The following is a 15,864-nucleotide window of genomic DNA, read 5'->3' as shown; positions in this document are numbered from 1 at the left end:
TTAGTTTGGAGTTTTAATATATTTTACTTCTATCTTGTCTGATTTTTCCTTGTATTATTCAAAAGTTTTGGATGCGATACAAATTTGTTGCCAAATAAAGAACAAATTATCTAGCTAACTATTTATTTTTATCCCTAGAAAATACACTCATCATGACTTGAAGAACGGGAAGGCAAGCAATGGTGCTTTACGAGGTGTTTGTGCATGTGCCAGTGGAAAACCCTGTGATCCGGCAGATCGTCAATTTAACACCCTCATTCCTTGGTGTCTTCCTCACACTGGAAACAGACACAACAATTGGAGTGGGCTGTACGGCCGGCTCGAGTGGGACGGCTTCTTCTCAACAACTATCACAAACCCAGAGCCCATGGGGAAACAGGTAGATAAATGTCCTTATTGAATGAAATGAAGCAATGGTGTAGTAATTACATATATATTATTAATCAATGATAGTATTAAATTGATGGTTTTCAATGGATTCTTTCCTTTTCAAATCTTAATGATAGATTTGCTGATATATGTTATGCCATTGTTAATTATTTATAAAACATACTCTAGAGATACCAAATAAAATAGCTGTTATTACATTTTGCTTTGATTTGTTGCTCTCCCAAAATTTTGAGAAATTAGGGAGGATATTTTTTACATACTCACATTTAATTATAAATTTTATGTCACTTCTTTGTTTGAAGACTTTGGCTATGGATGCCTATAAAAGAGAGTAAGGTGTGAAAATTATTTGGAAGAAGTGAAAAATATTCTTATAACAATATGAATTCAAATAAATGAGCAATAAATTTGCCTTCATAAATAAAGTGGTTTTAATGCATCATTATCATTAAAATTATTTTTTAGTTTCATCTATTTATGTCATAGGCTGTTTTATCCAAATGCATTGAAACTATTTATAAAGCATGTAAAAAAAAAAAAAAATCAGTTAGAAGGCTCTTTTTTTTTTTTTTTTTTTTTTTTTTTTTTTTCATATTTTATAATTTGCCAGAAAATTTCATTGACAGGGTTACCACAGCACCCGGAGAAACCAGAAAAATATAAGGTATTTGAAAATCATTTTTTTTTAAAAACTGGGAAATGCGGAAATTTTCGTAAAAATAGGGAAATGCAGGGAATTTTAAGTCTTTTACTTTCTTTTTTTATTCCATTTAAAAAATGCTGATCTGTGAATATTGCAGGATTAAACATCGTAGCAATATCAAGAAAAATGTAAAAATGACACAGCACAAATGAAATAAGTGTGTAATCATTGAAACTCGCATCTTTTCTACTTGTTCTCCCTCTCCCCTTTTTGTATAGACAGTATAATTTCGATTTCAAAGACAGTTCCATTTTTATGAGAGTCCCGGATTATCACAGTTGAGGATGTGTGAGACTGCTATAACTGCATGAGAGAATAAATTTCATTGGCGGGAATAGCAACATTAGAATCTGTTGAATCATCGTGGTGGTGTTTAGTCACTTACACGTGAGTCTATTGAATGGTTGTTTTCTGAGAAATTTTGAGTTTAAACAGAGTAAATTAGAGAATTTTTTTTTAATAATGGGCTGCTTAAAATCTGTATTTAATACTATTTGACGAATAAAAATATGAATCCTGATTTCGAAGAATTGGTTAGAGAAATTCCGCAAAATATGTTTGTAGTATACTGATTGTTTTGTAAGAAGCTTATATGCTTAAGTAATATGGGAAGGCAAGCATTTACTAGTCATATCAAAAGAGGAAAGTATTCAAAATTATATGCCAGTTAAAAATAGTTATTATTGATATTGGACTGAAAGGGATTCAGGAGAAGATGACATGTTAAGTTCGAAAATTTGAAAATAAGCCAATTTTTGAGCTTTTTAGTTTAAGAACAATAATCTAAAACATAACTATTGTAGGCATTAAAATTTGTTGCACTACATTCGTCCTTGAACCTGTTAACAGGGTAATAAACTGATATTCAATTTGTCCCTCAAAGAAAGAATTCGTCATATCTGATTAGTTGGTAAGGCATTCAATCAGAAACGTTTTCACATATGTTCACTGATAGTGAAATATCCCCCCCCAAAAAAAAAGTACTTTAAATCCTTTGTTGTTGTACATTTTTTCAACAACGTTTTATCATTCTTGTTGAACAGTAGTAAAAAATACGTTAAAAGAAGCATGATCGAAGTAGCAAAAATATTAAGCTTATTTTTGATAGAGCTCGATGATCCTAAAAATATAAAGCTAAGAAAAAGATAATGATATTGGAATAATGACTAAAAGTTGTGAGATTACCAGTGAAACTATTGAAACTAAAAAAAAAAAAGTTTTTTAGAAGAGTGTTTTATATTTGAGAAGAATTCTATAAAAGACATTTGAAAGCATGTTCAAAAATTTTAATGTTTAAAAAACTTCATCTTATATTTATTAAAGAATCTTGCCTTTTCTACTCATTAAAACTATTCTGTATTGTTATTCCATTATTGCTAGCACGTAAGTGCTGTTAAAGCATATCTTCTTTTATTGCATATACATACAGGAGAAACTCAGGGAATTCTTTTTACAAATTTGAGTGGCAACCCTGTTTGAGATAATTGTGAAGGTAAATTGTTTATCAGTAGCTTGAATCCAAACTGATCTTTCAACATGGAATACTCATGAGAAATGTGCTTATTGCTTTTATGCAGTTCAGAAATTGGAAACTCCCTTGTTTGAAATATGCAGCTACAGAATTTGCTACTTCAGCAATTTCAATGAAATGTAAGAAAACTAAAGGTCACTACAAATCATAAATTAAATTAGGAATTTTTCTTTTTAAAATTAAGGGGTGTAAATAATAATCTCTTGCACATATAAACTAAATAATGTAATAGTTATTTTAGATTAAGGTGTGATGATGTATTATATTGCTATGTCTTTAAATCCAAAAAATTTTTTTAACACATTGGAATATTATGGTATTATTAGAGTGAGAATATTACTAATATTTGTAATCACTTTCCCTGATGTCATTCTTAAAAATTGATATTAAATTTACTATCAAAAATTTGGCAGAGATTTAAAATTTGTAAAATAAGCTAAAATACCTCGCTAAATGTTTCAGGGTCGTGTACTTCATCCTGAGCAGCATCGATTGGTGAGTGTTCGAGAGTGTGCTCGATCGCAAGGTTTCCCTGATTCATACAGATTTTTTGGAACAATTCTAGACAGACATCGACAGGTAAACTTTGCTGCTGTATGATAGTAAAACATTTTTGTTTTCAAAGGTGTTTTCTAATAATTACATGGATAATATAAATTTTAAAATTTAAAGAAACTGGTTTTTAGAAATATAATGCATTGTATTTGCTGTTTATGTTACCAACTTTTTCTCTAACATAAATAATTTTTCTTTTAATATTAAATCTTATAAAAAATAAATAATCCGCTCAATAAAATATATATATATTGTATGATGCAAAACAAATTTAGATTGCAGTTTCATTGATGACAATTTATTTCTTCAACATTTTATTTCATTTATTTGGAAATATGTCTTTTCAATCTACTTGTGTTGGAATAAAGCAGATATGTACCCAACCATAGACTGTGCTAAATGCTTACATTGCATTCACAATTTTTCAAAAATTATTAGATTTTGAATGGTAGCTGTTTTTAATAAATATTTTATTACTGAAAAGAATAATTTGCATATATTTTGATAGTATCAAATAATTAGTATATAATTTGATAATTTCTTACTAGAGATCATCAAAGGAATATTTTTAGTCAGATGAATTTTGAGATATACAAAATATGCTTATTTATTTTGCTGATGTTTTTGTTTGTTTCATGAATTTGTTTAATCTTTTGCAGGTGGGCAATGCTGTTCCTCCTCCTTTAGCTGAAGCTATTGGTTTAGAAATAAAAAAGTGCCTAGCATACAAGGAACAAAAGACTGAAAAAGGCATTTTCCAACTTTTTGCTTAAATCAAATATTATATTGTATGTTCTATGCAAAAAGACTTTTAGATATTTTGTATATTTTGTCTAATGATTTACAAATAATTTTAATATCATTTTACTGATGCAGTTTTTCATTTTATATTTGTAAAAAAACCATTTTTTAAATGCATATTTTAAATAAAGTTTTTACAACAATGTGATGCAGTTGTCATTTTCTAATAATATAATGATTTTATTCTATGAATTTTTTTATATATATACTTTTTAGTTAAGTAAAATAAAAATAGGGATATGTGTTCATGGATTGAATTGAGCATGCAATGATATTTTATTCTGAGATCAAAAGGAAAATTTTATTCTTTGTTATACAAATTCTGACCATTCAAATAAAATATTTATCATTAAGTAAGTTTCATTTTTATAACTCGGAATAGGGTTTTCATTGTCCTTGAAAACTCTGAAGCCTATTTTGTTGTATTCAAGGCTCCTGAAAAGCACTTGGCTTTTCATTGAGTCCTTAAAAAATAAGCAAAATTTGTCCACAATAATTTTTAGAAGAGAACAGAAAATTAATTTGTGACTTGGTTTTACTTTGAGTATTCCACCAATGAAAAAAAGGGCGTTGATGTGCAAGATTGCCAGTCGCCAATCTTGTCTCTCTATGTAATTTAAAGGTAAGAGAAGAAAGTAGAATCACCTCTATAACTACCGAGGAATCTTAAACAGGTCCAGTAAAGGGGATAATACTATTATGTCTTTCATTCTCATTGCTTAGTTGTAGTGATATTTAAAGAGTGTGTTATCTCTTGAAATGTCAAACTTTTTCTGAGAAATGTTCTCAAGAGAAAAAATTGCTAATAACAAGATTGCTGAAAAGCTCTCCTATAAGTCTTACTTAATTTCATTTAGCATTACTCTATATGTTTATGCAGTTTTATTTAAATTTCATGCTTATCTTAATGTGCACAGCCTAGTGTTTGATAAAGCATTCAGTAAGTTTGCAAATGGAGCAAATACGTTTACACATTTGATTTTGGAATTAAGAACCGAGAAAGATTAAAATTAGATTTCTGGCTTCAACTTTTATTGTCTATTTGTCAACCGAGTATATTTTATGAATCATAAATAATTTGAGGAAAAATTGAATTTGAGGAAAGCATTATCTGTCATTGTGCTTTCTTCATTAAATTATCTATTTTATAAAGTTAATACCAGTAAAATTATTTTAATTTTTCCCTGTGCCCTCCTTTTGCTGTCATGAATCTGCCACAGAACTACTTGAATCAGCAGAATTAATTGAGAGATATCATGAGCATTAATAAGAGTTGAGCTTCAAGGTATAAAATACCATCCTTAAACTTTAGAAAATTAGCAGAGATTAAAATATAAATATATATATAAAAATAAATATATATATATATTATTTGACAGGAAATAATCCCCTTTTCTTACAGCATAGTCTATTTTCACAAAATGTTATAAACATTCATGTCTAAAATTTAAGGACAAATCACAAGCATGTTTTTCAAAATAATTATAAATTGCTACCAGTAAAATTAATAGAATCTGTATTTATGCATTTTCATAAATGGGTGATACAATTGCAATTTTCGGTTTAGAAAAAGAAGTTGTTTAGCTTTAGTTTTCGAAGAACTACTGGAATTTTTGCCGAAAGTCTTGTGAATTTTCCATTAAAACAAAGCAAAATCAACCTTTTTGCTGTGAAAATAAATTCTCATAATCGTTTAGATGATTCCTTGAGATGAAGAGCCATTGGCAGGACTTGTATCCAATTTCAAGCAGAGGTGGTTTGAGGATATTAGTGGCAACGAAAGTGGGATCCAGCTAATGGATTACATTCCAAACAAGTAATTGCGGGAGGCCTCCACAGAGCAACGACACCTGCGCAGGATCGCTACTTGGCATTAAGTATAGACTGACAACGCCTCCTCAGTTTGTTCATCACCTCGCTGCTGCGTCTGAAATAAGAATTTCCAGGTAAACAGTATGTGAACGTCTAGCTGAGAGGGTCTTTTGTGCTCGGCGTCTAGTAGTATGTGTCCCTTTGACTGCATCCAACAGCAAAGCCTGGTTGTTGCAGAGCCGAACACAAGTCTTGGACTCTACAACAATGAGGGCACTTTCCTTTCAATGATGAATCAAGATTCAACACACAGAATGATTCTTGTCGGATTTTTGTTTGGAGAGAACGAGGAGCTCGCTATTATCCCTACTATGTAAAAGAAATAGACCGACTTAATGGCTGAGAAAGCCTTGTCTAGGGCAGCATAATGTTCGTAATCTTACACTACTGCACATCTTTGATGCAGGTACTGTCACCGAACATTGCTATAGAGATTAAGTCCTTGAAGCCTAAGTGAGGATGTTCCGAGCTGCTATTGTCCCTCAGAATTTTTATGGACGATAACGTGCGGCCACATAAGTTTAGATTGTTGATGATTTTCTGAAAGAAGAGGATATTCGCCTTATGGATTGGGCCTTCGAGATCACTGGATCACAATCCTATTGAATATGTGTGAAATGGTCTAACAAGAGACCATTGCGCAGCATACCCCACCACCACCAAGACCCTCCAGGAGTTAAAAGCCGCGCTTTTTGAAAAATGGACTTTGTTGCCACAAACATTTATTGACACACTCATGTTGTGAAGTTCGCATAGCACTGCACTGTGGTCACACTCCACATTAGGCAGACTTTTTCCAAGATAAATGCTTTATCTCTGAGTCATGATTTAACACTTTTTGATATACTCTGTTTCTTGATTCAAAATTGAAATCTTTTCCATATTGTTATGTTGCTATATTCTTTTTCCCATTGTAATATATCTTTGCGCCAAATTTCGTGGTAACATAGAGAATAGTTCATCAGTTTTCACAAATTTTATGTTTGTAACCTTTAATTTTAGACATGAGTGTAATTAAAGTGTTCATTTCACAACAGATGAGATGAAGGGCTGCAGACATTTTTTTCTGTAAAAATATTGCTTCCTAGCATGCTTAGTTCGATCACTGGAAAGACCGTTTTACGATCAGCTCTGTTGGATGTTGATCAGATCAGTGATCTCAGGGGTTGACAACAAAATAGATGATACCCGAATCTTCCAGAATTTTGGTGATAGAGCCAATAGGAACCGAGATATGCCCGATTTTTTGCTGAGTCCTTTAATTTATAGTAGAAGCAGCATCGATTCGTGTGAGGAGTAGTGAATCAGCAGTTGGATACAGCTAAAGCGAGGAAACAGTGGAGAATTGTAGGCGTTTGGAGAGACCGTCAAGAGTAGCTACGAAGACTCCCTCCTTTTGCTGAATTCTGTCTGGTCTCTTTGTGTGCTGTGGTTGTTATTACTACTTGTGAGCTACTGTTTGTTGTAACATGCAGTTGTATGTTGCTTGTGTACGTCTCAGCTGTGCATTTGTTATCTGCATAATCGTGTCTTCGTGTTAATAAAAGTCGTCGTCTGTTACTGAGGCCTGTTGATTGTGTTTCTTCGTCGACTAACAAATCGAAAGAACCCCGAATTCATAACAATATATATATATGTACCCATCCATTTCAAAATTATTATTTTTTGGACAAATCTCGCACCAAATGTTAATATTTATTTGAAAAGAAAAAATGTTTTTCCAAACTTTTATTCTTCAGAGTAAAGAGTCATTTTTTTTTATTTTTTTTTTTTTACGATTTTCATTTTTTATAACTTATAAGTTTTTGGATTTCCCAGTGATATCTGTTTTTGTTTTTGCATTTCCACTCTTTAAGGACAGACATAAATCCAGATGTGTGCACGTATTCAGACTTAGAAGGATTTGACACTCTGAGATTTTTCCAAATCTGAATTTCATCTTTATATATGAGAAAAGAAAAGAAAAAATTATGATACCTCCATTAGACCTGAAGCTATGTAGACCCTCCAGATATTATTTTTAAAATATGCTTTTCAGTTTTTATTTAGTTACGTTTTTGTTTACAGTTCAGTGAGCAATGGAAAAGAAAGATATCTGCAGCACAAGTTTGGAACTACGCCAATTGATCCTCCGAATTCGAGACTAAATTCGGTCTCCTAATTTCACATGTATACTATTCATTCGCTTTCTCTCATTTTCCATTTTATGGTTTCAGTTCTGCTTTCATAGTTCCTCAAAAAAAATCACAATTATTGGATGCATATTCTTTTGTTTAGAAAATCTCAAAACTAGGTTCCAAAATTGCGTAAAAACCTTCTCTTCCATACAATTAATATGGACTCTCACTATTTGGAAGAAATTTAATGCTTCACGAGACATTCTCTAGATGAGAGATCCTCTGTGTTGCTGACACCTAGCATATATTTCTAACAGGTTTTGTTTAATTTCAGCTTTGGAGCTAATTTTTAGAATCGTTGTATGGCCAAGTACTTATTAGAATATGATCTGCTATCCATGGCAAGGCAACCTCATAGCGACGTTCAGTTATGGAGATTGTTTTAAGAAATTTACTTTGACTTTCAGTTCTCCTTCCTTAGATACTTTACTGATTCTGTCCACAGAGCCATAATGGACACATTTAAGAGAACAAGTATACAACCAACGTAATATTTTTTTAATGATGATTTCCATAGATCTCATAGAATCTTCAGTATCTGTAATTACAATATTCTTAGCTTAGTTTTTCTGCCCATAGACTTTCAGGCACCAATAGGGTAACAAAGATGGGACCGAAAATCAAGTGCCGTAGGCGCAAAATACTGGAAAAAATTATTTGAATTTCGTAAAAGTATTTTTTAGATCATTCTTTAGAAGTGGAATAAAACTTCTTAAAAGCGAAATCATTTTAATATTCCTATTTATTTAATTATCTAGATTAATTCTTAGACTCAAATTCCTAATTAAGTTCGTATTTATAGTTTCTGGCATAGACAAACGAGCATAAGCATAATTTTTTTTTACTAATAAGAGCGAAGGCAGATATATCTCCATAGTATAAGCAAATCATGCTAATAGTGTTTAATGAACTAAACTCGGTGTGAAATCTGACTTAACATAATGTCAACAACAACAAAAAAAAATCACATTTCTGTTCACTAATCTATCTTATCAATCAACAACAACAAAAATCTATTAGTGTTCGGAAATTCCTCATAGATTGCTATAAATTAAGCCTAATGAGAAGAACCATTAACAATGTGGGGAAATGCAACGACCAGCATTAATACGAAAATATATTTATTATAATTAAAGGGCAAAACATTACTACATAAACATAAAACATATAAAGATACATGAGCGTGAGCTGTACGTCTTACAGACTCACTGCCCACAACTAAATACGAGGGTAAGTCAAAAAGTAAAGGAATTTGCAATTTCTCTTTCCAGGGTTTGAAAACACTGCTAGTATCTAGTCCTGCATTAATGTAATCGGCAACACTTCTATGCAACGTGTCACTCTTATTCCGGCGTTAATCGTTGAAGTATAGCAGACCGTTAAATATTACAGCTCCGTTGTCCATCTGCACCAAGAAGGAAATGAGGGCTTTTGATTTTCATGATTCTTTTTTTGTTCGCGGTAGATGTTAAACCTGTTGAAATTATTCATCGAATCCACGCGCAATTAGGTCCAAACGTCATAGAAAACTGTGAAAAGATGTCATCCTGCAGCAAAATAACGCTCGACCACATTCTGCCCAACGGACTGCTGAAATAATTAAGTTGAGATTTGAAGTGCTGGAACACCCGTCATACAGTCCAGACCTGGTTCAAAGCGATTTTCATATGTTTGGACCATTGAGGAAAATGCTAAAGGAGGGAAGATTTGCAACCGTTGAAGAAGTCATTGATGCTGTGCAAAATTGTTATAGATACAATCGAAAATTATTTTTTATTCCAATGAAATCAAAAAAGTGAAACTTGTGTTTTGAAAAAAGTTAATTTTAAAAAGTGATCCGAGGTGCATAATGGAAATTTTGTTTTGAGCGATCAGCCATAGAACACTTTTCTGGACTGTCATTGAGTCTCCAAAGTTGCCCCATCTGTAGACTTTTCCATAGTATTTTGGAGTTTTTTTTTAGATGTAATCCAGTGAAGAGTGAGAGAAGAAATATTCTATTAGGAAGAAAGTTATGAGCGAATTTTGGAGTATACAGAATAATATCTAGCAGCAGACGCTTTAATATAAGTCCATTAATATACATAGAATCATATGGGCTTTAATATCCAAACTAACGCCAATAAAGCAATTCATTTTTGTATGTGTTTTAGAAATGGCTATGCGAATTCTAAACGGCGAGTTAATTGTCCCTTAAAGAAGTAAGAATATTTATAAAAAGTTGTATTTTCTTGTTGAGAAGCAAATATTGAATGATGCGTTGTGCCATTACCCTGTCAAAAATTTTTAAACGACGGATGTAAGAGCAATGGGTCTGTAGAAATTAATCTTCGCTTATCTTTATTTGGTTTTGGAACTAGGATTGTATGCGAATATTTCCAGTGATCTGGAACAAAAAAAGTTGAAAAATACCTTTTAAAAAATCGAGGTAATTATCACTAAGTCAGTAATTTCTAAATTATTGAACCAATTTGCTAGCACATCATCATTTCCTGCTGAATATTTTTGAATTACTTGTCTGACTTCCTGAAGATGAGTTGGTAAGTTAAGGATGATATTTGAATTGCCCAAATAATCGAGAGGAATGAATTCAACTCCATGCTATTATTGGAAAAAAATTCGGCAAAGAAGTTACTTTGGTGAAGTGGATTCAAAATATATTGATGGTTAAAAATAAAGAGGTTTAGAAAATTTATTTCTTAATTTTAGTGATTATATACTTTATTAAGCATTGAGTAGAATATACGAGGATTTTGGGTTATGCTACACATTTTTCTCAATTATTTCATCTTGCTTTTTTTAACGTGATAACGAAGAACGAAGTTTTGCCGTGCACTTTCTGTGCATGATCCAGTACGAAACTGAAATATAATATAGGTATTTTTTTTTATGAAACTGTTGTTTTAGCTTTTTGCGTTGAAAGATGACATGAGGAATTCTTCCAAGGGGGAAGGGTAATTGTTATTTGGTAATTAATAAATTTTGTGTTCTTCTTGATGGATTGTTAAATACTACTCATTTATGAATCAACACTACATTTTGTCGATAAAATATTTAACTGTTTTTCATAGCTCTATTCAAATCAACCGTTTTGATATTTCTGGGTACTTTTCCGGAATTCGACCATGTTATTACGACTAGATTGTGATTGCTTTCGAAACTGAAATCTTAAGCGGAGCACTGAATTTAATAAGAAATGGGTGCAGGGCATAATTCGGGATCAAATAATAAAATCGTACAGGAATAAGCGGTATGAGTAGGATTTGAAGCTGTATGAATTTTGTAGCCAATCAGCGAAATCGTCGCTAATTGAAGCATATCTATTTGAACCTCATAAAGGTTGATGTAAGTTAAAGTCACCAAAGATGAAAACGGAATCAAAAAATGAATGAAAAAAAAATACTTTCGTTTTTGCTATATTAAAGCCTTGAGGAGCATATAAATTTATGATAATAAATTTAAGATCATTGTAGACAACTTCAATTGCTAACATTTTTATGTTAATGTTGTGAGAGATTCTTGTTGGAATAATTTTATCAGATGTCGTCTTGGAGACGCCTGTAACTAGACCTTAGCCAAAACGATCTTATCTGTGTAAACAGAAGGTCTTGGTTGAGTTGAAAAGGTGATCATTTGAATCAAGAAAAGTCTCCTGAAAGATCCAAACTTCTGCTGTCGAAAAAGAAGGAATGTTAAGCCAAATTATTTTTATTTTTAAGGTGTTTGCAATTTCTCTGAGTAAATGCAAACCAGAAAATGTTACACACACAAACACAAAACAAAAAGGCAGAGAAAACTTCGAAGAAAGTGTGGTGACGCTTTATAAGCCAGATAACAGCTACGAGACACGAGAAATTTCTTTTGTCTAGTGGTCTTGTTACTCGGCTACGAACCCAAAGGTTGCGAGTTCGATCCTCGCTTATCGCCAATAGCAACATTGGTGACCCGATGACGTGATACGCAAAAAAAAAAAAAAAAAAAAAAAAACCTTCATACAACTGTTGTAGCGCTCTCTACCAGAAATAAATAAAAAATCAAAGCTGATAAATAATCAGCCAATAAAAAAAAATGAAGCTGATAAACAATCGGCCAATAAATAAAATGAAGCTGATAAATAATCTTCCAATAAGAGAAAAAAAAATACAGCTGATAAATAATCAGCCAATAAATAAATAAAGCTGATAAATAATGAGCCAAAAAAAAAAAATGGATAAGACGCTACTGCCAATATATCACCACTAATAACAGCAAAAACAGGACAAAATCGTTCGTCTCACCTCCGACGCACTGAAGGGGGAGTAATGTGGTGACGCTTTATAAGCCAGATAACAGCTACCAGACGTGAGAAATTCCTTTTGTCTAGTGGTCTTGTTACTCGGCTACGAACTCAAAGGCTGCGAGTTCGATCCTCGCCTATCGCTAATAGCAACAAAAGAAAGAAAAATGAGAAAGAAGGGGAAAAACATGCTAAGCGGAAAAAAGAAAGATAAAAATTAAAGATGAGAAAAAGAAAGGCTAACCAACTTAATGGAAAATTAAATTCAAGATTTTTCACCATAGATACTTGCATCCTATTGCATTGGAAAACTGTTAGATTTTGCGAGGTTTTTGGCTGATTGGCGTGCTAACATTTTCACCCTAATTAGATATGTCAGAAAACTTTTCTAGAAGAGTCTTAGTTGTTTTTATCGAGCATTTCGAAGAGAGCTTCTAATTGCTGCGTCATTTTTTCATTAATAGTTGGAATAATAGTGTCTATTTTGACGTTAATTATTTTTCCGATCTTGATAATTGGCTCATTTGTTTTGATGATTATATAATATTTTGTGGATGTTGATGGATTAAAAATTCTAAGCACCTAAACTGTCATTAAATGACTTCGACACTTTAGTTCTAATATTCGTGAGATGTGCCGCATTGTTAACACAGTTTTGCTTCATCACAATATTTTGTCGGGTGGACAGAATTGAAAAATTTTACACATTGCTTTGGATTGTCTATAAAAAGTTGAATTTCTAGATTTTTGAACCAGATTTTCATTGGCAAGAAAGCTCCAAGAATGGTGAAATTTTTTGCTGCTTATTTTGTTTAAATTTCGATGATTTCTATATCATTACGTTTGCTTAATACTTCTGTTATTTCTTCAAGTGGCATTGTGGTAGACACAGAGATCTCCTTCTCTGTGGTGGTAGATATTCGGCCGTATTCACCAACCGTTGTTAAACATCAGCTGATGATTAAACGCTGATCAGCAGTCAAATCGGTATTCACCACACCAAATCGGTTGACGATTTCCCCCTGTTTTGCCCCATTTTTTGATTCACGGACTTCCGATAATCAAATTTGATCAACGGTTTTCCGCATGCGCAGTTCTCAAGAAGGACAACTGTTACATTAGTTTTCAAACAAACATGGAGGATTTAGATACATTGGAATTATTGCAGTTGATATCAGATTGGAGGTGAATAATTTACACTGACAGAGTTTCTGATTTGGATTTGTTAGATGAATGTGATTTTGTTTCCAATGCATTTTATCTTTGAGAAGGAGAAATTAAGCATCAATATCTTACGAAACAGTGCTGTAACTACTGAAGAGAAATTGTGTATTGCCTTACATTTTTTTGCTTCAGGAAGTCATCAACAAATAATTGGTGATTTCGATCAAACTAGCCAGTCATCATGTTGCCGGGCTATAAATGAAGTATCTAGATGTATAGCTGAAATGAGGCCAAGATTTATTTACCTACCAAATAATGAATCTGAGCGACTTGAGGTATGTTTACATTTATCCCTTTTACATCGTTCATATGGGAATCCCTTTTTATTGTTATTATATCCGAGTTGATTTTTGATTATTATTTTCTGGAATTAAAATTAGAATCTGTCATTTGTATAATTCCGTGAACATTCAAATTTTTGAAGCAAAGGAATTATAATTAAAAGAATTTTCTAAACTTATTAATACCTTTTAGAAAACTCATCAAGTTTAGTACGATTATATTGTTTTTTGTCAATACTGTTTTACATTTTTTTGTTCCTTAAAATGCTTCCATTAAAAACATTTTATTGCATATTTTCTATTTGGTTAATCTAATGACTTGCTAATAAAATAAGTTATTTCATATCTATACATATTCATATCATTTGTGTAGTCTTATAGTTTTTTTAATTATGTTATTATGGCGATATAAGTTATTAAAAATTGATAATGTATGTATGTAATATTTTTTCAAATCATTTTTAATTAACTTTTAATATTACTTTTATAACTAGAATTCATCTGTAACAGTTTTTGCATTTGTTATGCTATAAGAAAATTTTCCCATTCTTTACATAGACAGTGTACATGTTAATCAATTTTAACCTTGCTCCTTTTATTTTTCAATTTTGTAAATCTGTAAAAATATAATAAAGAATTCAAGTATTAAAGATTATTTGCAATATAAACTTAAAATTTTAATTATGCTTTATTCCATATTGAAAAATCTTATTCTTCTACCCCTACCATTATACCACTGTATATCAAAGATTATGGCAGATTTTTGTATGAATAAAGCAAGAAGGGTTTTTGAGAAACAACCACCTAAATAATAAATATGTTTTCGTTGAACAAATAATATTTTAAGATTAGGAAAAAAAATATTCTTTCTGTAGAATATTTTCCAAAGTTATCTGAAATCACTTACAAATATTTTAGAATGCACAGTTCTAGTGATTGAGAATAGAATATCTTATGTCTTTTTTTTTTTATATATATAAAAAAGTTTTAAAAAGTACTTTATAAATGAATTCTAAATTTAGTTACAAAAAATGGAATTTTTGACTTATATCAAATATTATAATATTCAAAATATTTAATATTATAATCAAACAAATTATAATTGTGTTTATACTATCAATTTTTAAGTATGTCATGTAAGTATTATTGTTAAATTAGCAATTTTTTTCATTAGTTATTTATAATATTATAATTCTTATTTCACATTTCTCAGATTAAAGACTTGCAAAGATATGGAAGAAATAAGGAACAGCCTTTTCCTCCTGAAAAAAAAGAAAGAAAGAAAAGCAACAAACAAAAAAATCTTTTTCATCTGTCTGGTGATGATTATACAGGATTGCTTTTTGTATTTTTGAAACTTTCCTGTATGACTCATTTCCATGATTGTACACTGTTTTCACATGGGTATAAGTTTTTTTTTTTTTTTTTTTTAGTAAATTGATTTTTTATGTTATTATTTATTTTATAGAAAAAGAATTATTGCAGTTTTTATTATGATTAATAATTAGAAATTTAAAGAAATTACTTTTGTTACTTATAAATTGTGTGATATAATAATGTGCTTAGTCACTCAATATAGCTAATCTCTTTTACAATATCAATTTACTTCAGCTTTAATCTTCAACAATGTGTATAAAATTAACATTTTTTAAAGAAATCAAATTTTGACCTTTGTTATCTGCTGAAAATGATTACCAATTTTTATTAATGTTTTCCTTCTCATTACATAACAAATTTTAACATTATTTCTAATGTATTCTCTACCTGATTATTTTTTGAATTTATCTGTATAGAAATGACTAAATAATTCCTTATTCCCATCTTTGAAAATCAAATGTATTTTTAATTTGATGTTGTTCTTTTTATGATTTATAGAAAATGACATGCATGTATGGCTCATATCAGTGTAGTTATTTTTTAGCGGTTTTATGTGCTCGTTATCTTATTACAATATGTATATGTATTAGAGAAATAAAAAGACACATATAGAAGAATTTTGTATTAAGAATCAGCATTAATGTTGCACCTCTATTGACACTTTCTTGTAATTCTTG

The 15,864-nt window shown here is 30.9% G+C and overlaps 1 protein-coding gene and 1 long non-coding RNA gene across 4 annotated transcripts in view; one reads left to right on the top strand and one right to left on the bottom strand.

Moving 5' to 3' along the window:
* Nucleotides 1–4,049, top strand: part of LOC129957060 (DNA (cytosine-5)-methyltransferase PliMCI-like) — a 73,036-nt gene extending 68,987 nt beyond the window's left edge. For all 3 annotated transcript variants that reach the window (XM_056069196.1, XM_056069197.1, XM_056069195.1), the window contains exons 31-33: nt 139–379; nt 3,087–3,203; nt 3,839–4,049. In XM_056069196.1, the coding sequence (XP_055925171.1) occupies nt 139–379; nt 3,087–3,203; nt 3,839–3,952 (472 nt within the window). In that variant the 3' untranslated portion in view covers nt 3,953–4,049. The remainder of the gene's footprint in view (nt 1–138; nt 380–3,086; nt 3,204–3,838) is intronic.
* On the bottom strand, nt 290–5,928 carry LOC129957061 (uncharacterized). The gene is made up of 3 exons (XR_008782728.1): nt 5,641–5,928; nt 655–709; nt 290–392 (listed from the first exon to the last, which is right to left on the bottom strand). It is a non-coding gene; the product is annotated as an uncharacterized LOC129957061 (long non-coding RNA).
* Nucleotides 5,929–15,864: the final 9,936 nt, after the last annotated feature.

This window comes from Argiope bruennichi, chromosome 11 (assembly GCF_947563725.1).
Source record: "Argiope bruennichi chromosome 11, qqArgBrue1.1, whole genome shotgun sequence".
NCBI classification, from domain to species: Eukaryota; Metazoa; Arthropoda; class Arachnida; order Araneae; family Araneidae; genus Argiope; species Argiope bruennichi.
The sequence above is the reverse complement of the archived record's forward strand: the minus strand, read 5'-3'. Positions and strand labels throughout refer to the sequence as shown.